This window comes from Acipenser ruthenus, chromosome 12, assembly GCF_902713425.1.
Source record: "Acipenser ruthenus chromosome 12, fAciRut3.2 maternal haplotype, whole genome shotgun sequence".
Taxonomy (NCBI): Eukaryota; Metazoa; Chordata; class Actinopteri; order Acipenseriformes; family Acipenseridae; genus Acipenser; species Acipenser ruthenus.
The window spans coordinates 238521-260792 of record NC_081200.1 but is presented as its reverse complement, the minus strand read 5'-3'; the positions used below and the strand labels follow the sequence as shown (position 1 = coordinate 260792).

At 49.3% G+C, this 22272-nt stretch overlaps 2 protein-coding genes across 3 annotated transcripts; both read left to right on the top strand.

The window, feature by feature from the left end:
- Positions 1 to 552: 552 nt before the first annotated feature.
- On the top strand, positions 553 to 9980 carry LOC117417397 (acetylcholine receptor subunit delta-like). 2 transcript variants are annotated; one of them, XM_059034222.1, is made up of 12 exons: positions 553 to 760; positions 1697 to 1842; positions 2028 to 2072; positions 2728 to 2837; positions 3528 to 3683; positions 3989 to 4104; positions 5572 to 5772; positions 6827 to 6938; positions 7881 to 7995; positions 8178 to 8388; positions 8716 to 8840; positions 9579 to 9980. In XM_059034222.1, the coding sequence occupies exons 1-12, from the start codon at positions 703 to 705 to the stop codon at positions 9759 to 9761; spliced, it is 1578 nt and encodes a 525-aa protein (XP_058890205.1). In that variant the 5' UTR covers positions 553 to 702; the 3' UTR covers positions 9762 to 9980. The 2 variants fall into 2 exon arrangements, with proteins under 2 accessions (XP_058890205.1, XP_058890206.1); XM_059034223.1 differs by lacking the exons at positions 553 to 760; positions 2728 to 2837 and having other exon boundaries at positions 1713 to 1842; positions 9579 to 9979.
- A 594-nt stretch (positions 9981 to 10574) lies between these two features.
- Positions 10575 to 21441, top strand: chrng (cholinergic receptor, nicotinic, gamma). Its single transcript, XM_059034221.1, has 12 exons — positions 10575 to 10688; positions 14103 to 14242; positions 15302 to 15346; positions 16157 to 16266; positions 16365 to 16520; positions 16620 to 16732; positions 17101 to 17301; positions 17614 to 17728; positions 17980 to 18094; positions 19081 to 19294; positions 20532 to 20665; positions 20958 to 21441. Exons 1-12 carry the CDS (start codon positions 10631 to 10633, stop codon positions 21120 to 21122), a joined length of 1566 nt encoding a protein of 521 aa, XP_058890204.1. The 5' UTR covers positions 10575 to 10630; the 3' UTR covers positions 21123 to 21441.
- Positions 21442 to 22272: the final 831 nt, after the last annotated feature.

Sequence of the window (22272 nt, the reverse complement as noted above, 5' to 3'; positions counted from 1 at the left end):
TAAATATGCTGCTAATAAAACCCTTTGCAAAAACATATCACTGCAAGAGTAAGAAGTACCAGGGCTTTCTGTCTGCCCTACCCTGTGGTTTAACTGTGTTTTCATTGTCTCACCCCTACCCCAGGGAGCACTGTGCCTACTCAAGGTAATGTCTGCCCTACCCTGTGGTTTAACTGTGTTTTCATTGTCTCACCCCTACCCCAGGGAGCACTGTGCCTGCTCAAGGTAATGAGTTTCTGGGCCTGTGCCTTTCCGAACAGCAGCTGTTATAGGATTTGATTGACAGCGCCTTGCCCACAACTCCCAGGGGCACCAATAACAGACAGCACCGAGTGAGAGAGAGGCCACTGTGGGGACACGCCCTGCCCCTAAACCCACAAGCTCTTTACTGCAGTTTGACAGGGGGTAGGCAGTCTGATTGAGGGTTACAACTGGGGGACTGAGCCTGCAGATAACTGGCAGCAGACCATACCATCATATCACTCTCCCAGAGCCCTCCCCACACTCGCTCGGAGATCCAATCTGCCCACCTCCCCCTGCAGGAGGAAGCTGTAGATCCCATTTCTGTTTCTCCCCACCTGTTGCTCTCCGTCAGACTTTGCGAGCCCCTGTGTGAATTTCAGAGGCTCTGTCCTTGAGGAAACACACAAAGCGAGCTGAGGGGCCTAAGAGAACTGCTGTGGAAACTCATTTATTCAAACAATGAGAGCTCTTTATCTTTATCTGTCCATTGCTCTGGTGTTGACCCTTTGCGTGTCAGGTAAGCACAGATTTCATCTTTTTCTTGGAGGTAGGAGTCTTGGGTGGAACAAAAGCTACAATGACAGTTTGTTTAGCGTTCCCAGCTAGAGCTGGAGTGGAGGAACCAACTCCATCCAAGCTGATTAACAGAGCCCCACTTTCTAGCAGCAATGTGATCAAATACACTTAAATGTAACCTAGATATTGTGGGTTAATCACTCCTCCATTCTAGAAGGATCCCCTCGTATGAACTGATAATCTAATGGAATATTACCCTTGTAAACAAGTGCTGAGTAATCTTTCCCTTTTGTGCTGATGAAAGTAATTGATGTTGCTGTTAGTGCAGCTACTCCCTTGTTGTCACACTATTTTTCACACTTCTGATACACTGATAATACCTGAATCACACAGAACAGGCTACAGTGCAAATCTACTAGAAAATACAACCCAGCAATAGATGAGCTAAGAAAGAGGAAAATGTGCTCCCTGCTGTAAATCGAGCCCCAGCAGTGTCTCTCACATTACCTTCCCTCGGAAATGAATCCATTTCAAAACACGTCTATGAAGGGCCTTACGCAGCTTAGACACTGCTTAGCGACAGGATCCCACTTTGAATGGGACCTTTGTTATTTCTTGCAATGACAGCACTATGATTGGGAAAGGGCCTGGCGTTTTCTGCTTCGTAACTCCTGACTCTGAATGGCTGTCGTGTCTCAACATGTTCTGTTCTGTCGACTCACACGACTTTCTGGAGTGAGAAAATGAGGACAATGAGCTGCCCTGAAGTGTGTGTGTGTGTCTCACTGTGTGTCTCTGTGTCAGTGCGTGTTTGTGTGTGTCTCTCTGTGTCTCTGTGTCCGTGTGTGTGTCTCTCTGTGTCTGTGTCAGTGTGTGTGTGTGTCCATGTATATCTGTGTGTGTGTGTAACAGTGTCTGCTGCTTTGCTGTGTTTCAGTCAGCACTGCCAGGAATCAGGAGGAGCGGCTCCTCAATCACCTGTTCAAGGACCGCGCCTACAACAAGGAGCAGAGGCCCGTCCAGTCCCAGGATGAGGTGGTGGACGTGTACCTGGCTCTGACCCTCTCCAACCTCATCTCTCTGGTACAGTCACACAGCCTCTCCCTCCCGGGAGCAAGGCAGCTTCCTTCTAATTAAAACTTCACTCAGTTATGTAGCACAACATATTTCTATAATAATCTTAGAAATTCATGATGTGGAGGTTCTCTCTGTAGCTGTGTGTCAAAGATGCTGCTGGTGTAGACTTGTGAATGATGTTTATCTTGTAGAAAGAAGTCGATGAAACGCTAACCACAAATGTATGGATCGAGCACGTAAGTGGATATATTTCAATCTTTCTGTCTGTCTGTCAGCGCCCCCTGTGGTCACATAATCTGTCTCTGTCTTAGAGACCAGTCATCATCGCAGTGACCCTATCTAAATCCTCATCGCAGTGACCCTATCTAAATCCTCATCGCAGTGACCCTATCTAAATCCTCATCGCAGTGACCCTATCTAAATCCTCATCGCAGTGACCCTATCTAAATCCTCATCGCAGTGACCCTATCTAAATCCTCATCGCAGTGACCCTATCTAAATCCTCATCGCAGTGACCCTATCTAAATCCTCATCGCAGTGACCCTATCTAAATCCTCATCGCAGTGACCCTATCTAAATCCTCATCGCAGTGACCCTATCTAAATCCTCATCGCAGTGACCCTATCTAAATCCTCATCGCAGTGACCCTATCTAAATCCTCATCACAGTGACCCTATCTAAATCCTCATCACAGTGACCCTATCTAAATCCTCATCGCAGTGACCCATTCTGCAGGTTGGGGTCGCCTTGCCCCTCTGGACCCACTGCAATACTCTAGTGCTGATGTCTTCTCTGTACAAAGCACTACTCAATCAATAAGATGCTATGTTAGGAAGTCTTACCCCAGCTTGGACGCCACCCTAAAGCCTTGCTTTTCATACCTTTGTGAAGGGCTGGTATGACCACAGGCTCTCCTGGAATGCAAGTGAGTTTGATGACATCTCCATTCTGAGGCTGCCTTCCAGACTGGTATGGCTCCCAGAGATCGTCTTGGAGAACAAGTAAGAGTCTTGCAGAGATCCCCTCCAGTAGTTCTTTATTATTCCAAGCATACAGTACACGTGGGGATCATGTGACCATTTACTCCAGCGTGTGACCATTGGTATGTACTGGTAAAGATCATGCTATAAGTTCCTTTGTATTTGATCCTACACTTCTGAAGAGAATGACGTTCAGGCCCTATAGCATTCCTCTACAGTCTATTTTGGAGGTCTCTCATATTGCTCAAGTCTGTTCCTCCCTGGGACTCTCAGATTGCTCAAGTCTGTTCCTCCCTTGGTCTCTCAGATTGCTCAAGTCTGTTCCTCCCTGGTCTCTCAGATTGCTCAAGTCTGTTCCTCCCTTGGTCTCTCAGATTGCTCAAGTCTTTTCCTCCCCGGGTCTCTCAGATTGCTCAAGTCTGTTCCTCCCTGGGTCTCTCAGATTGCTCAAGTATGTTCCTCCCCGGGTCTCTCAGATTGCTCAAGTCTATTCCTCCCTGGGTCTCTCAGATTGCTCAAGTCTGTTCCTCCCTGGGTCTCTCAGATTGCTCAAGTCTATTCCTCCCTGGGTCTCTCAGATTGCTCAAGTCTGTTCCTCCCTGGGTCTCTCAGATTGCTCAAGTCTGTTCCTCCCCGGGTCTCTCAGATTGCTCAAGTCTATTCCTCCCTGGGTCTCTCAGATTGCTCAAATCTATTTCTTCCTCCCTGCAGTAACGATGCCCAGTTCCAAGTTGCCTATTACTGTAATGTCCTGGTGGACCCCTCTGGCTACATGTACTGGCTCCCTCCTGCTATCTTCCGGAGCTCCTGTGCCATCAACGTCAACTTCTTCCCTTTCGACTGGCAGAACTGCACCCTCAAGTTCAGGTAGTAAGGGCAGTGCTGCTTGGGTTTGAAAGCTGGGGGTCAGGGATCAGAAATCATACTCTGTGCATCCAGATTCTCAGCAGTTTTCATTGCGGTTTCTGAGGAAACAGCCTCTGAAAGATATTCATGCTAATGTGCTGTATCCTGTTTAACTGCCCTGAAAGCAGCATTGCAATTGCAGTCTGAGATTTTGAAACCAATTCCACTACGTTTTGGATTTTTCCTGCAATAGAAGTTTTTCAAATGACCTCCTCTGTTCTCTCTCCTCTCACACATGTCCCTTTTTCCTCTGCTCTCTCATGCAGCTCTCTGACCTACAATGCCAAGGAGATAAGAATGCACTTGAAGGTGGAGACGGACCCAGACACTGCAGAGAACTTCCCTGTGGAGTGGATTATCATTGATCCTGCTGGCTTCACAGGTACCAGTGTGTCTCCTTCTGGATACCAGCTAGTGTGGCTCTGTAGATACACCGTAGAGACAATTGTAGAGACACACTGTAGAGAGTCTGTAGAGACACACTGTAGAGCCACCGTAGAGACACTCTGTAGAGACACACTGTAGAGAGTCTGTAGAGACACTCTGTAGAGACACACTGTAGAGACACTGTATAGACACCGTAGAGACACTCTGTAGAGACACTGTAGAGACACTCTGTAGAGTCACTCTGTATAGACACTGTATAGACACTCTGTAGAGTCACTCTGTAGAGACTCTGTAGAGACACTCTGTAGAGTCACACTGAATAGACACTGTAGAGACATTGTAGGGACACTCTGTAGAGACTCTGTAGAGAGACTCTGTAGAGACACTGTAGGGACTCTGTAGAGACACTCTGTAGAGACTCTGCAGGGACACTCTGTAGACACACACTGTAGAGACTCTGCAGGGACACTCTGTAGAGACATTGTAGGGGCACTCTGTAGAGACTCTGTAGAGAGACTCTGTAGAGTCACTGTATAGACACACTGTATAGACACTCTGTAGAGACATTGTAGGGACACTCTGTAGAGACACTCTGTATAGACACTCTGTAGAGACATTATAGGGACACTCTGTAGAGACACTGTAGAGACACTCTGTAGAGACACTGTAGGGACTCTGTAGAGACACTCTGTAGAGACACTGTAGAGACTCTGTAGAGACACTCTGTAGAGACTCTGTAGAGACACTGTAGAGAGACTCTGTAGAGACACTCTGTAGAGACACTGTAGAGACACTGTAGAGAGACTCTGTAGAAAGACTCTGTAGAGACACTCTGTGGAGACACTGTAGAGACTCTGTAGGGACACTGTAGAGACTCTGTAGAGAGACTCTGTAGAGAGACTCTATAGAGTCACTCTGTATAGACACACTGTATAGACACTCTGTAGAGACATTGTAGGGACACTGTAGAGACACTGTAGAGACACTCTGTAGAGACACTCTGTGGAGACACTGTAGAGACTCTGTAGAGACACTCTGTAGAGACACTCTGTAGAGACTCTCTAGAAAGACTCTGTAGAGACACTCTGTGGCGACACTGTAGAGACTCTGTAGAGACTCTCTAGAAAGACTCTGTAGAGACACACTTTGTGCTCCAGGATAAACTTGCCAACCCTGCTAAACAGACGAAGAAATATAGCAAGACAGTATTACAGGAATACGCTGAACACAGCAGGCAGGTCCTGTGCTTCCGGTAAACCTGCAGCCTGCTCACCAATCTGTCAATTCTATGAGCGATGAAGATTAATATTCAAGAGGTTATAATATCTTCCAAAATACTGGAAGCGTCTTATGTTTTTATTTGAACAGGTTGAAAAGTTTTTGTTCAATTAAATAAGAACCAATAAAGTACTTTCCCAATAGGAATGAAAGTTTAATTAACTGTTTTGTCTCCCTCATGAAGAGAATGGCGAGTGGGAGATTATCCACAAACCAGCCAGGAAGAACATTCACAAGGACGTCCCTCTGGACAGCAGCAAGCACCAGGACATCACCTTCTACCTCATCATCAAGCGCAAGCCTCTGTTCTACATCATCAACATCATCATACCCAGCATCCTCATCTCCTTCATGGCATCGCTGGTGTACTACCTCCCAGCTGACAGTGAGTCTCTCACACACACGCACGCTGACACATACACCCACATACACACACACACACACACACACACACACACACACTAACACACACACACACACACTCACACACACTCACACACACACACACACTCACACCCACACACCCGTACACACACCCACCCACACAGACACACACTCACACACACACACACACACACACACACACACACACACACTCACACACACACACACACACACACACACTCACACCCACACACACAGACACACACTCACACCCACACACCCGTACACACACCCACCCACACAGACACACACTCACACACACACACACACACACACACACACACACACACACACACTCACACACCCACCCACACAGACACACACTCACACCCACACACCCGTACACACACCCACCCACACAGACACACACTCACACACACACACACACACACACACACACACACACACACACACACTCATCGCTGGGTATCTGGGTGCATCTGCATCTACTTCAACCAATCAGAACCCCCTCTTTGTCTGGTCTAGCACGCTTTCATTAGTGCGTTTAATTGAAGATATGTTAATTGAAATGCTGAACCTGTCCACTGAAATGCAACTTCCAGCCCAGTTAAATGGATAGGGGAGCTGAACACTGTGTCTTCTGGAGGTGCCAGCTTCAGTGCTCCTCGCTCAGTCTGTGTGTGTGTGTGTGTGTGTGTGTGTGTGTGTGTGTGTGTGTGTGTGTGTGTGTGTGTGTGTGTGCTCGAGGTACTGATCTCATTATCCTGTGTGTGTGTGTCCCTGCAGGTGGTGAGAAGATGACCCTGTCGATCTCAGTGCTCCTCGCTCAGTCTGTGTGTGTGTGTGTGTGTGTGTGTGTGTGTGTGTGTGCTCGAGGTACTGATCTCATTATCCTGTGTGTGTGTGTCCCTGCAGGTGGTGAGAAGATGACCCTGTCGATCTCAGTGCTCCTCGCTCAGTCTGTGTGTGTGTGTGTGTGTGTGTGTGTGCTCGAGGTACTGATCTCATTATCCTGTGTGTGTGTGTCCCTGCAGGTGGTGAGAAGATGACCCTGTCGATCTCAGTGCTCCTCGCTCAGTCTGTGTTCCTGCTGCTTGTCTCACAGCGGCTGCCCGAGACCTCAATGGCCATCCCCCTCATCGTCAAGTAGGTGCCCTAACAATGCCACACAGTAACACACAGGCAGAAATGCATACAAAAGAGGAAATCATGTATTCCTGGGACTGTGGTGTGATTTCCAGTGCTTTGTGGTCACTCACACGTTGCAGGTGTGATTTCGGGTGCTTTGTGGTCACTCACACGTTGCAGGTGTGATTTCCAGTGCTTTGTGGTCACTCACACGTTGCAGGTGTGATTTCCAGTGCTTTGTGGTCACTCACACGTTGCTGGTGCGATTTCGGGTGCTTTGTGTTCACTCACACGTTGCTGGTGTGATTTCGGGTGCTTTGTGGTCACTCACACGTTGCTGGTGTGATTTCGGGTGCTTTGTGGTCACTCACACGTTGCTGGTGTGATTTCCAGTGCTTTGTGTGCACTCACACGTTGCTGGTGTGATTTCCAGTGCTTTATGGTCACTCACACGTTGCTGGTGCGATTTCGGGTGATTTGTGGTCACTCACACGTTGCTGGTGTGATTTCCAGTGCTTTGTGGTCACTCACACGTTGCTGGTGTGATTTCGGGTGCTTTGTGGTCACTCACACATTGCTGGTGTGATTTCCAGTGCTTTGTGTGCACTCACACGTTGCTGGTGTGATTTCCAGTGCTTTGTGTGCACTCACACGTTGCTGGTGTGATTTCCAGTGCTTTATGGTCACTCACACGTTGCTGGTGCGATTTCGGGTGCTTTGTGGTCACTCACACGTTGCTGGTGTGATTTCCAGTGCTTTGTGGTCACTCACACGTTGCTGGTGTGATTTCGGGTGCTTTGTGGTCACTCACACGTTGCTGGTGTGATTTCCAGTGCTTTGTGTGCACTCACACGTTGCTGGTGTGATTTCCAGTGCTTTGTGGTCACTCACACGTTGCTGGTGTGATTTCGGGTGCTTTGTGGTCACTCACACGTTGCTGGTGTCACCCCTGCTCTGCAGGTATCTGATGTTCATCATGGTGCTGGTCACAGTGGTGGTGCTGAACTGCGTCATCGTGCTGAACCTTCACTTCCGCACGCCCAGCACACACGTCATGACAGACTGGACCAAAGAGGTATCTGCAGTGTCACTACAGCTAGAGCCTTCTTGATATAGCAAAAATCCATTCACAAACAGAAATGTGTATTGAGCTGGACACACATAACTTACAAGATTGATGCTGTTTTAAGGAGTTGAGGCTGCTCTGATATCAGTAACACTAATTATTAACAGTGAAATGTTTGCTTCTCGGGACAGTTCTTCCTGGAGCGCTTGCCCAGGCTGCTGCACATGTCTCGCCCGGCAGACTCCGAGCCGCAGTGGGAGGGAGCCCTGCAGCGGCGCAGCAGCTCCGTGGGATACATCGCCAAGGCAGAGGAGTACTTCACTGTCAAGTCCCGCAGCGAACTCATGTTCGAGAAGCAGTCAGAGAGGCACGGTCTGACCAGTCGAGCCACTCCTGCTGCAGGTATATGTGCTGCTGAGAGGCACACACTGAGACACACTGACACACACACACACACTGAGACACACACACACACACACTGAGACACACACACACACACACTGAGACACACACACACACACACACTGAGACACACACACACACACTGAGACACACACACACACATACTGAGACCTCTCCCCCCCCCCCCCCCACACACACATACTCATATACAAAAACATGCACATCGACACACACACATAAAGAGATACACATACAGTACTGGCAGCATTTCCAGTAGATGCCTTTTCTTTTTCTGACCCCTGCAATTTGCTTGCTTTTCTCTTTCAGCACACAGACCGAATGCCAAGAGCGAGTTGGACATGACTGACCAGCTGTTGGCGGAGATGAAGCCTGCGGTGGATGGGGCGAACTATATCGTCGAGAACATGAAGGACAAGAACGATTACAATGAGGTAACTAACAGCAACGGCCAGTGACGTCACCTACCCTGCAAAATCTAAACCTGCAATCATACGGTCAGAGGGAGGCTGTATTGAGAGTGTGTGTTACTGCAGAGGGAGGCTGTATTGAGAGTGTGTGTTACTCCAGAGGGGGGCTGTATTGAGAGTGTGTGTTAGTGCAGAGGGAGGCTGTATTGAGAGTGTGTGTTACTCCAGAGGGGGGCTGTATTGAGAGTGTGTGTTACTGCAGAGGGAGGCTGTATTGAGAGTGTGTGTTACTGCAGAGGGAGGCTGTATTGAGAGTGTGTGTTACTGCAGAGGGGGGCTGTATTGAGAGTGTGTGTTACTGCAGAGGGGGGCTGTATTGAGAGTGTGTGTTACTGCAGAGGGGGGCTGTATTGAGAGTGTGTGTTACTGCAGAGGGGGGCTGTATTGAGAGTGTGTGTTACTGCAGAGGGGGGCTGTATTGAGAGTGTGTGTTACTGCAGAGGGAGGCTGTATTGAGAGTGTGTGTTACTGCAGAGGGGGGCTGCATTGAGTGTGTGTGTTACTGCAGAGGGGGGCTGCATTGAGTGTGTGTGTTACTCCAGTGTAGATACAGGCAGAGGGAGGCTGTAGAGGGAGTGTGTGTAGATACAGGCAGAGGGATTGTGTGTGTTACGCCAGTGTGGAAGCTCTGATAAGCTTGGACAGTCCAGCTGGCTTTGTCATGCAGTGCTGGAGTAACAGTAGTCTTGTCCTCCCGTGTAGGAGAAGGATAACTGGAACAGCATTGCAAGGACTGTGGACCGACTCTGTCTCGTCCTGGTGACGCCTGTCATGATCCTGGGGACCATCGTCATCTTCTTTATGGGGATGTACAACCACCCTCCGCCCCTGCCCTTCGAAGGGGACCCCTACGACTACCTGGAGAGCAACAGACGGGTCCTCTAGGGGCGCCCCACTCATCGTTACATCGGGCTAAACAAACAGGAAACAACAGCAGGACTGAAGCGTTAATGTGAAAGTACTGCTGTGAAGCAGCTCTGCTCTGCTGCAGGAAGCCTCTCACTGGGTTTGTTTGGTTGTTTGGTTGTTTTTTTTTTTTACATGGGCATGTATTTTTCATCCTTTTTTTCTGTGTAAGACAATTGTAAAATAAATGAATAAACAGAAACATTAAAACAAATCTAACACCAAGACCCTTTCATTGTTGGAGGTTTCAGTATTCATTGGAGACGGACACACTCTGTCGTTCTCTGTCTAACCCTGGCATGGAGGTGCTGCAGCTGGTGCGGTGTGAAGGACCAGCTGTCTGAGCTCTTCCAGGCACAGAGTGAAACTGCAGAGCACCTGGGTACTATCCGCAGCGCCCTCCTCGAAAACACACTCACACACACACCCCAGTCTGTCTGGCTTTTCTCTCTTCAATTTGAAAAGGGGCAGAAGTGATTTCAAACTTTTATAACTTAGCTGAACAACTTTGAATCCACATGGAGTTGTAACTGTGACACATTGTGTTTCTCGGCAGTCAGCACTGTGTAATACACAATGCAGCAGGTGGACCCAATAGATTCCTCAGCCTTTCTTTTTCCTTCGTCTCATCGTCCTGCCTGTCTGTCCCCTCCGGGTTTGTTTTAACAGCTGACAATGCACAGGAGGACAGCTGGGTCAGGCCCTGAGCACAGGCCAGGGATCCCAAAATAATCTTCCCACCACAAACACACTGCCCTCCCTCCCTGAGGTGCTGTGTGACAGACACACAGACAGACAGACAGACGGACAGCACAGCCCCGGACACTTCCACAGAAGAAGCTGCTGCCATGGGGACTCCAGCACTGCCTCCCCTGGCCCTGGTCCTGATACTCTGCTCGCACACAGGTACGCTTCCCCTCTAATGTCTAGGATAATAGAGTGAAAGTGCTCATCACAGTGTCAAGCTCAGCATGGAGGGCAGGACTAGACACGAATGAAAGAATGACAGAGCTGAGAAAGCGCAGAGAAATGTGTGGAATATATTGTTCTGCACAGGCATTGCTGAAACAATTGAGTTGTCTCAGCATAGCAAGGGATGAGCCTGGATCCATTCACTTTCTGTTGTTGTTCTCAAGTATGTATATATATATATCTATCTACTGTTTGAGGTCAGGGAGGGGCATGCTATTACTCAGATTGGAAAGATACTCCGGGGTCTCGAAGTGAAGCCTCTTTATTTGTCTTGCGAGCTGCAGGGGCCTCAGTTTTCATTGCACACAATGTAAGACGTGGTTGGGACAGCTCTGACATTGAGTCTCCGATGCACAGCAGTAAATCACTCTAGCTGAACTGCTGGCTGGTATTTTTGACTGGTATAACAGTGCTGTGATAAAAAAAATAAAACTGCACCACGTTTTTGTAAAGACATTTATCATAACTTAGTAACTGCTGTTTAGATTTAGATTTGATACAGTACAGCTATGGGAAACGTTTCGAATCGCCCTATAGAATGAACTCATTCTGCTTCATAAAGTCAAATGAAACCTGCTGAATAATGTTATGTTAACATATTGCATTACACACCGTTTCATAGTTTTCCATATACTGACACAAATGTTTAATAAAAGATTTCATTATGTTCATATATATATTTAATGATGTCTCAATCCTGAAATTCTAGGTGATGCTAAACGTTTGTCTATAGAGTCTAGGTGAATGAACCATTTGGATGCACAGTTGTGATTGCTTCTTCTTCCTGAGAAGGGCTAACCTACTTTATGGAATACATTATCATCTAGACTTGACAATTTATTGAGAAAACCTATTCAATTACAACAAGAACTGCCCCCCCCCCCCAGTTATCTGAACAGATTCAACCATTTCTTCATGGGGCTCAGGTTCCATTAAGACATCATTCATTTGTGTCTCTATTGCATTGTAAATGCATGGATTCCACCCTGTAAGTGAAGGGGGGTGGGGTGGGGGTTGCATTGTAAATGCATGGATTCCACCCTGTAAGTGAAGGGGGGGTGGGGTGGGGGTTGCATTGTAAATGCATGGATTCCTCCCTGTAAGTGAAGGGGGGTGGGGGGGGGTTGCATTGTAAATGCATGGATTCCACCCTGTAAGTGAAGGGGGGTGGGGGGGTGGTTGCATTGTAAATGCATGGATTCCACCCTGTAAGTGAAGGGGGGTGGGGTGGGGGTTGCATTGTAAATGCATGGATTCCACCCTGTAAGTGAAGGGGGGTGGGGTGGGGGTTGCATTGTAAATGCATGGATTCCACCCTGTAAGTGAAGGGGGGTGGGGGGGGGGGGTTGCATTGTAAATGCATGGATTCCACCCTGTAAGTGAAGGGGGGTGGGGGGGGGGGGGGGTTGCATTGTAAATGCATGGATTCCACCCTGTAAGTGAAGGGGGGTGGGGTGGGGGTTGCATTGTAAATGCATGGATTCCACCCTGTAAGTGAAGGGGGGTGGGGTGGGGGTTGCATTGTAAATGCATGGATTCCACCCTGTAAGTGAAGGGGGGTGGGGGGGGGGGTTGCATTGTAAATGCATGGTTTCCACCCTGTAAGTGAAGGGGGGTGGGGGGGGGGGTTGCATTGTAAATGCATGGATTCCACCCTGTAAGTGAAGGGGGGTGGGGTGGGGGTTGCATTGTAAATGCATGGATTCCACCCTGTAAGTGAAGGGGGGTGGGGGGGGGGGGTTGCATTGTAAATGCATGGATTCCACCCTGTAAGTGAAGGGGAGTGGGGTGGGGGTTGCATTGTAAATGCATGGATTCCACCCTGTAAGTGAAGGGGGGTGGGGGGGGGGGTTGCATTGTAAATGCATGGATTCCACCCTGTAAGTGAAGGGGGGTGGGGGGGGGGGTTGCATTGTAAATGCATGGATTCCACCCTGTAAGTGAAGGGGGGTGGGGTGGGGGTTGCATTGTAAATGCATGGATTCCACCCTGTAAGTGAAGGGGGGTGGGGTGGGGGTTGCATTGTAAATGCATGGATTCCACCCTGTAAGTGAAGGGGGGTGGGGGGGGGGTTGCATTGTAAATGCATGGATTCCACCCTGTAAGTGAAGGGGGGTGGGGGGGGGGGGTTGCATTGTAAATGCATGGATTCCACCCTGTAAGTGAAGGGGGGTGGGGGGGGGGGTTGCATTGTAAATGCATGGATTCCACCCTGTAAGTGAAGGGGGGTGGGGTGGGGGTTGCATTGTAAATGCATGGATTCCACCCTGTAAGTGAAGGGGGGTGGGGGGGGGGGGGTTGCATTGTAAATGCATGGATTCCACCCTGTAAGTGAAGGGGGGTGGGGTGGGGGTTGCATTGTAAATGCATGGATTCCACCCTGTAAGTGAAGGGGGGTGGGGTGGGGGTTGCATTGTAAATGCATGGATTCCACCCTGTAAGTGAAGGGGGGTGGGGGGGGGGGGGGGTTGCATTGTAAATGCATGGATTCCACCCTGTAAGTGAAGGGGGGTGGGGGGGGGGGTTGCATTGTAAATGCATGGATTCCACCCTGTAAGTGAAGGGGGGTGGGGGGGGGGGGTTGCATTGTAAATGCATGGATTCCACCCTGTAAGTGAAGGGGGGTGGGGTGGGGGTTGCATTGTAAATGCATGGATTCCACCCTGTAAGTGAAGGGGGGTGGGGGGGGGGGGGGTTGCATTGTAAATGCATGGATTCCACCCTGTAAGTGAAGGGGGGTGGGGTGGGGGTTGCATTGTAAATGCATGGATTCCACCCTGTAAGTGAAGGGGGGTGGGGGGGGGGTTGCATTGTAAATGCATGGATTCCACCCTGTAAGTGAAGGGGGGTGGGGGGGGGGGTTGCATTGTAAATGCATGGATTCCACCCTGTAAGTGAAGGGGGGTGGGGTGGGGGTTGCATTGTAAATGCATGGATTCCACCCTGTAAGTGAAGGGGGGTGGGGTGGGGGTTGCATTGTAAATGCATGGATTCCACCCTGTAAGTGAAGGGGGGGTGGGGTGGGGGTTGCATTGTAAATGCATGGATTCCACCCTGTAAGTGAAGGGGGGTGGGGGGGGGGGTTGCATTGTAAATGCATGGATTCCACCCTGTAAGTGAAGGGGGGTGGGGTGGGGGTTGCATTGTAAATGCATGGATTCCACCCTGTAAGTGAAGGGGGGTGGGGTGGGGGTTGCATTGTAAATGCATGGATTCCACCCTGTAAGTGAAGGGGGGTGGGGGGGGGGGTTGCATTGTAAATGCATGGATTCCACCCTGTAAGTGAAGGGGGGGGGGGGGGGGGTCAGTGTCGTGCTTGTTAGTTATGCCGAGTACCTGGTGTTTCAGTGGTGCTGAGTCGAAACCAGGAGGAGACCCTGCTGAAGGACCTGATGAAGGGGTACAACAAGAACATCCGACCTGCCGAGCGCAACGAGGACGTCATCCAGGTCACCCTGAAAATGACCCTGACCAACCTCATCTCACTGGTGAGTCCAGCAACACAAGCACTGCTATCGGAGAGTGAAGCACACAACATGAATACACGACATGAACACACGACATGAACACACGACATGAATACACGATATGAACACACGACATGAACACACGACATGAACACATGACATGAACACACGACATAAACACACGACATGAATAACAGAAAACAACTATCATGAAAAGAAAATACTGTCTGTTTTTGCTCCTTTTGTGAAGATGAAATAAAATAAATAAAACAAAGAAACAGAAATAAAAAATAGAAATAGTGAACGAGACAGTGACAGTGTGACGCAGCCTCTTCTTCGACTCTGTCCGAGTAATGACGTGTTGTGTACAAAAACATAGAAGGCTTGCACAGACAAACCCGCCATTTTGAGAAGGCAATTCTATCTTTGGAGTAAGGGGGGAGTTTGCATAGCAGCTACAGGAATATAGAATGGTAATGTACACCTCTTCATGGTGACCCCCCCCCCCAAATGAAATAATCCGCTTGGACAGTTGTATTGGATTTAGCGCTGTATCATGTATAAAGGGTTTTGTAGCCTCGCAAACAATAACAAACTTATGCACAAACATGAGAATCCATTGCATGGCTGTGAGACTCTCAAAAAAACGTGAGTTTCACGGGTAAACCTTGAGACTTGACATCCATGGGAATGATCCCGGAGACGATGGGACGGGCACTACCTCGGTTATTATTAGTAAATGATCTAAATGGAGGAGACAGGGGGTGACCCTGTGACCCTGTGACCCTGTGACCCTGTGGCTGCTTTCGCATTACCTCCCAGACTAGAGAAGCAATCCCAGAGGTATTCAAGAGAGGGAAGCCCAGTCCAGGCCAGAGTTACTGAGTGCTCTGTGCATGCTAGCTTTCATTGTGTGCCTGACTTTACCCTGGAGCATCCCAGTGTCTGCTGGTGGGGATGCGTGCATGCACATGTTAGAAGTTCACAGCAACCAGAGACGGGGTGGAAATGAAAGAAGTATGGGAGATGTGTATGGGTTCTGCCATCCAGAGGTTTAACCTTTATTTTGTTAATTTGCAGAAAGAACGAGAAGAGACTCTCACGACCAACGTGTGGATTGAAATGGTAACTGACTGCACAACACAGTGAAATACCAAAACCTATTGATTAGTGCTGAGGAACTGGGTGGGAGGGGCAGTGTGGTCTAGCAGTAAGAGCTGAGGGGAACCAAATCAAGAGCAGGGATCTGAAACTGAAACCAGATCAAGAGCAGAGATTTAAAACTGAAACCAGATCAAGAGCAGGGATCTGAAACTGAAACCAGATCAAGAGCAGGGATCTGAAACTGAAACCAGATCAAGAGCAGGGATCTGAAACTGGAACCAGATCAAGAGCAGGGATCTGAAACTGAAACCAGATCAAGAGCAGGGATCTGAAACTGAAACCAGATCAAGAGCATGGATCTAAAACTGGAACCAGATCAAGCGCAGAGGTCTGAAACTGAAACCAGATCAAGAGCAGGGATCTGAAACTGGAACCAGATCAAGAACAGAGATCCAAAACTGAAACCAGATCAAGATCAGGGATCTAAAACTGAAACCAGATCAAGAGCAGGGATCTAAAACTGGAACCAGATCAAGAGCAGGGATCTGAAACTGAAACCAGATCAAGAGCATGGATCTAAAACTGGAACCAGATCAAGAGCATAGATCTGAAACTGAAACCAGATCAAGAGCAGGGATCTAAAATTGGAACTAGATCAAGAGCAGAGATCTGAAACTGAAACCAGATCAAGAGCAGGGATCTGAAACTGGAACCAGATCAAGAGCAGGGATCTGAAACTGAAATTAAGTTGATTAGTAGCAAGCTGGCAGCTCATATTTGCCCCCCTGTCCGCCACCTCCAGCTCACTGTAATGTCCGTCTCCCACCCCAGCAATGGTGTGACTACCGGCTGAAGTGGAACAGCTCTCAGCATGAGGACATCGAGCTGCTCCGCGTTCCTTCCAAGAGCATCTGGCTGCCAGACATCGTCCTGGAGAACAAGTGAGAGCCCAACACAGCGCCAGTGCCAACTACAGCTGCAGAACTAACATAGTGGTGTATCTTATTGAATCATTGACTGCTCCTTCTCTCCCCTGCAGTGTGGATGGTAACTTTGAGATTGCACTCTATGCCAATGCCCTGGTATACTCCTCTGGCTGCATCTACTGGCTGCCCCCTGCTATCTACCGCAGTGCCTGCTCCATCACCGTCGACTACTTCCCCTTTGACTGGCAGAACTGCTCCATGGTCTTCCGGTGAGGCTCTGTGCTCGTGTGAGTTTATGTTCTCAGTTTTACTATCTCTCTATAACCACTCTTCTTCTCTCCTTTTCTGTCCTTCTGTCTCTCTCTCAGCTCACGGACATACAGTGCCAACGAGATCCACCTGGTTCTCACAGAAGAGGAGATAAAACCAGGGGAGACACAAACCATTGAGTGGATTGATATCGACCCTGCTGCCTTTACAGGTAGGACACAAGCATGGGGCACAGCCTGCACTGACGATGCTGAAGCTTCTGTGGTAATACTATTTAGCATTTCCACATCTCCAGAGTATTGGGATCTATATAAAAAAACACACCTCTACCTGGCCGGCAAGCTTACAATACAGGGCTCTTGCAACCTGCTAATGAATCCGAGAGACCTATGGTGATCTAGTTCTGATGATCTATTATACACAAGCCTCTGTACACCTAACCTTGGACAGAATACAGTGCAATTGAATAGGTTCTCTTGATCTCTTAAAGGGATTTGTAAGAGAAGACATAACGGCAGTGATTTAAGGTTGGATTTTCCAAATAAATAAATTGCAATACGTTCTTGTTTTCATTTTCAGAGAATGGAGAGTGGGCGATCAAGCACCGTCCAGCGAAGAAAGTGATCAGTGAGCGGTTCAGCAAGGATGAGCTGGAGTACCAGGAGGTGGTGTTCTTCCTGATCATCCAGAGGAAGCCTCTCTTCTACATCATCAACATGATCGTGCCCTGTGTGCTCATCTCCTCACTCGGACTGCTCGTCTACTACCTGCCTGCCAAGGGTCCGTCCGACACAGTGTGCCTGCAGGCCCTCCTGTCTGTCCGTCCCCCCCCCCCCCCCCGACACAGTGTGCCTGCAGGCCCTCCTGTCTGTGCCCCTGACACAGTGTGCCTGCAGGCCCTCCTGTCTGTGCCCCCGACACAGTGTGCCTGCAGGCCCTCCTGTCTGTGCCCCCGACACAGTGTGCCTGCAGGCCCTCCTGTCTGTCCCCCCGACACAGTGTGCCTGCAGGCCCTCCTGTCTGTCTCTGCATCCATCAGTGAATTCACCTTTCTCTCTCTCTCTCTCTCTCTCTTTCTCTCTCTTCTCCTAGCGGGCGGACAGAAGTGCACAGTATCCATCTCCATCTTGCTGGCTCAGACTGTCTTCCTTTTCCTCATTGCGCAGAAGGTTCCAGAAACTTCCCTGGCTGTGCCTCTCATTGGGAAGTAAGACCTCTTGTACTCCCCCCCACCTCCCACCAATCCCACCTAGAGTCTCCTGCAGTTAAATAAATACATGGTGTAAACCTCTCCCCAGGTATCCCTGAAACAGTGTTTCTCTGTAAACCTCTCCCCAGGTATCCCTGAAACAGTGTTTCTCTGTAAACCTCTCCCCAGGTATCCCTGAAACAGTGTTTCTCTGTAAACCTCTCCCCAGGTATCCCTGAAACAGTGTTTCTCTGTAAACCTCTCCCCAGGTACCTGATGTTCATAATGAGTGTGGCCACCATCACCGTGATGAACTGCGTCCTCGTGTTAAACATCTCTCTGCGGACGCCCAACACACACGGCATGCCCAGACAGGTCCGGCAGGTAAGAGAGCTCAGCTCAGCCCAGCCCAGCCCAGCCCAGCCCACACATGGCATGTCCAGACAGGTCCGGCAGGTAAGAGAGCTCAGCTCAGCCCAGCCCAGCCCAGCCCAGCCCAGCCCAGCCCACACATGGCATGTCCAGACAGGTCCGGCAGGTAAGAGAGCTCAGCCCAGCCCAGCCCAGCCCAGCCCAGCCCAGCACACACACGGCATATCCAGACAGGTCCGGCAGGTAAGAGAGCTCAGCTCAGCCCAGCCCAGCCCAGCCCAGCCCAGCACACACACGGCATATCCAGACAGGTCCGGCAGGTAAGAGAGCTCAACTCAGCCCAGCCCAGCCCAGCCCAGCACACACACGGCATATCCAGACAGGTCCGGCAGGTAAGAGAGCTCAGCTCAGCCCAGCCCAGCCCAGCCCAGCACACACACGGCATATCCAGACAGGTCCAGCAGGTAAGAGAGCTCAGCCCAGCCCAGCCCAGCCCAGCCCAACACACACACGGCATGTCCAGACAGGTCCGGCAGGTAAGAGAGCTCAGCCCAGCCCAGCCCAGCCCAGCCCAACACACACACGGCATGTCCAGACAGGTCCGGCAGGTAAGAGAGCTCAGCCCAGCCCAGCCCAGCCCAGCCCAGCACACACACGGCATGTCCAGACAGGTCCGGCAGGTAAGAGAGCTCAGCCCAGCCCAGCCCAGCCCAGCCCAGCACACACACGGCATGTCCAGACAGGTCCGGCAGGTAAGAGAGCTCATCTCAGCTCAGCTCAGCTCAGCTCAGCTCTCTGTAAAGAGGATTTGCTAAAGATCATTAAAATGCACTGTATTCACTAACGTGGCTTGTACCCATTAAGAAAAACTAACCCCAATCCTTCGTTTGGAGTTGAATGATTGTTTTGTCGGCGGATTCCTGCCGGCTGGTTATTTGGACCCAGCCCTTCTGCCCACATGGCAGTGCTGACAGCTCTCTTCCTGCGTCTGCCCCCAGATCTTCCTGAATCTGCTGCCTCGTCTCCTGCGCATGCAGATGCGTCCGTCCGTGGAGGGGGAGTCCTGCGGGTCCGCCCCCCCGCGGAGGCGCAGCTCGCTGGGACTCATCACCAAGGCGGACGAGTACGTCCTGAAGACCCCCCGCACGGAGCTCATGTTCAAGAATCAGAAAGAGAGGGAAGGGCTGATGAAGGCTGTGCTGCAGAAGATCAGTGAGTAATTCTCAAGAGCCTAACAGTGCAGGTGGGTTAGGGTTTCATATTGATACGCTGCAGTGCAGGTGGGTTAGGGTTTCATATTGATACGCTGCAGTGCAGGTGGGTTAGGGTTTCATATTGATACACTGCAGTGCAGGTGGGTTAGGGTTTCATATTGATACACTGCAGTGCAGGTGGGTTAGGGTTTCATATTGATACACTGCAGTGCAGGTGGGTTAGGGTTTCATATTGATACACTGCAGTGCAGGTGGGTTAGGGTTTCATATTGATACGCTGCAGTGCAGGTGGGTTAGGGTTTCATATTGATACGCTGCAGTGCAGGTGGGTTAGGGTTTCATATTGATACACTGCAGTGCAGGTGGGTTAGGGTTTCATATTGATACACTGCAGTGTACTCACTGTTTAAGTCAATTCCAACCAGGTGTTTAAATACTTCATTGGACACTTTTGCTCTATTATTGCTTTAACTGCAACAGTAAATTAGTCCAAATGATGGCAATTATTCCTCATGTGGCACCACTTGCCATGGGTTGCTCTAAAGAAGCAATCAAAAGAATATTAATCACATTGGATGATCTGTTTCTGTAGCACAGACACACGCACACAGACATGCACACGGACACAGACACACACAGACACACACACGCACATGGACACAGACACGCACACGGACACAGACACACACACAGACACGGACACACACACAGACACGGACACAGACACACACACAGACAAGCACACAGACACAAACATGCACACAGACACAGGCACGCACACAGACACAGACACACAGACACAGACACACACACAGACACACACAAAGACACAGACACAGACACAGACATGCACACAGACACGCACACAGACACAGACACACACACACGCACACAGACACAGACATGCACACAGACACGCACACAGACACAGACACAAGTCAGTTACAGGCTGTCTGTATTCACAAAGGGTCAGATGGAATGTACTGTACTCTGAATGCAGACAATGTGAACTAGTAAATCATTCAGGCTGTACTGTAAACAGACAACTTAACAGCCTGCTGTCCCAATCCAGAGGGTTATTTTACACAAATTAATTTTGCATTTGAAAATCAGCAATGAGTATTTAAATGATGAGTATTTAAATGATGAGTATTTAAAGAAATGGATCTCAGATAGCACAGCATGCAGTAAAGAGACCACTCTGCTGATCTTGTGAGTCTCTCCTGATGCCCCAGCTCAAGAGTTGGAGGTGGGCACTGCGCTGGACCTGTGTACCAGCCTGGCGCACGCCGCGCCCGAGATTCGCTCCTGTGTCAACTCCTGCGCTCACATCGCGGCCGCAACTCGCCAGCAGAATGATTTTGACAGCGTGAGTAATTTATTTATTCATTTTATTAAATATACTTACATTGTTTTCTGAAAACTAAAGAAAGAAAAAGTACCAAGTTGGGACAAGTCCAAGTGCAGTTAGACTGCAGATTCTCCATCACTTAAAAACTATAGATGAGAAAAAAAGAAACCTGTCAGTTCTGAGGATTCTTACTTAGTTCTCATGTTATTTAAAGCAGATGACAGTTCAATGTTAGAATGGAGTGCTCCGTGTGGTCACGTTCTGTCGTTTCAATGAAGGAAACTGACTCTCCTGTGTTCTGTGTTCTCAGGAGAACGAGGAGTGGTTTCTGGTGGGCCGGGTGATTGACAGGGTGTGTTTCTTTGTGATGTCACTGCTCTTCATCCTGGGCACCATTGGCATCTTCCTCATGGGGCACTTCAACCAGGCGCCCTCCATGCCTTTCCCCGGGGACCCCAAGAAGTACCTACCCTAACTGCAGAGTCACTGGACTGGGGAAAGCGAGGCACTGGGAGTCCCTCACTGACAGACTGAACCGAGGAGCTGGGAACTCTTATCTGCAAAGCTACAGAACTGCTGCCTGGGAATGGGGATGGGGATGGGGGTGCCACTGATCTGCAGAGCAACTGTATGGAGACCTGAGTCCAGGAAATCTGTTTTCCTCGGGGTAAAGATAGCAGTGCTGCAGATGAGACTTTTTGTTGTTGGTTTTATTTCTTCTTGCAGTTGTCACCATTGCTATTGTTATTTGTCTTATTGGACGGTTTTGGTGCTATGCTATTAAAAGATGAAGTCCTCTCCCATGCTGTTTTTTTTGTCTAGATGAATTGGGTTTCTCACAGTGTATGCCATATGAAACTGGGCAGCTCCAGTCTGGAGAGACAGGAGTGTTGGATCTGTCAGTGTAGCCTGCCCCCTGTTAGCTGCAAGCCCTGGCTTTAAAGAGATACTGGATCTCAGACTCACATTTCCTCCTGCGTGTCGCTGTCAGGATTGGATCTGCCTGTCTGTCTGACAGCCAGTAGGGGCTCGGCTGGTTCAGCCCATTAGTTTCATATTAAATGTTCAAACTGCTTTGTCTGTTTGTCTTGTCTTTGAGAAAGCTTATGGAGTGTTAATGAAGTATATGCAGCTGTTTTATTGGGGCTGTCACAGTGCCTATCCACACTTCGCCCCCTTTGTGTGGTCTGTGATACACTGCTGGCAGCTAGCGTTTATTGAGCAACCCCCTTCATTCTCTTTAGCTAGTTAAACACAGACTGCTGCTTCTTCCCCAGCCGTTTCTCTCGCTCTCACTCTCACTGTGTTTGTCCAACGAGATTTAAACGCTGTCACTAAGGCAGCAAGATGAAAAAGAAAATACAAGGGGAGGGGAAGCGGTTTTTGAGGGGGTCTGGCAGCAATTTGCATGGTTTAATTTGTAAAACGTGTTGATTTTTTAAGTGTGGGCCTTTTAGGATCTGTCCAGTTCCAATTCTAATATAGGCTGTTATCATAGCAACGGTCAATTGAACCCTTAAAATACCATTCTGTGGCGTATGAAATTAAAAGATTTCTGGTTATCTTTCCTCCTCTATCAAATGAAAATATACTTTGAGGTTTCTGGCTATCTCTACTCCTCTCTA

Excerpts from the sequence above, each read along its gene's own strand:
- LOC117417397 (XM_059034222.1), top strand. The coding sequence starts at position 703 with ATGAGAGCTCTTTATCTTTATCTGTCCATTGCTCTGGTGTTGACCCTT. Across the intron at positions 2,073-2,727 it reads CAAATGTATGGATCGAGCAC|GGCTGGTATGACCACAGGCT; the intron begins GTAAGTGGATAT and ends ACCTTTGTGAAG. Across the intron at positions 8,841-9,578 it reads ACAAGAACGATTACAATGAG|GAGAAGGATAACTGGAACAG; the intron begins GTAACTAACAGC and ends CCTCCCGTGTAG.
- chrng (XM_059034221.1), top strand. The coding sequence starts at position 10,631 with ATGGGGACTCCAGCACTGCCTCCCCTGGCCCTGGTCCTGATACTCTGC. Across the intron at positions 16,267-16,364 it reads GACATCGTCCTGGAGAACAA|TGTGGATGGTAACTTTGAGA; the intron begins GTGAGAGCCCAA and ends TCTCCCCTGCAG. Across the intron at positions 18,095-19,080 it reads TGCCCAGACAGGTCCGGCAG|ATCTTCCTGAATCTGCTGCC; the intron begins GTAAGAGAGCTC and ends GTCTGCCCCCAG.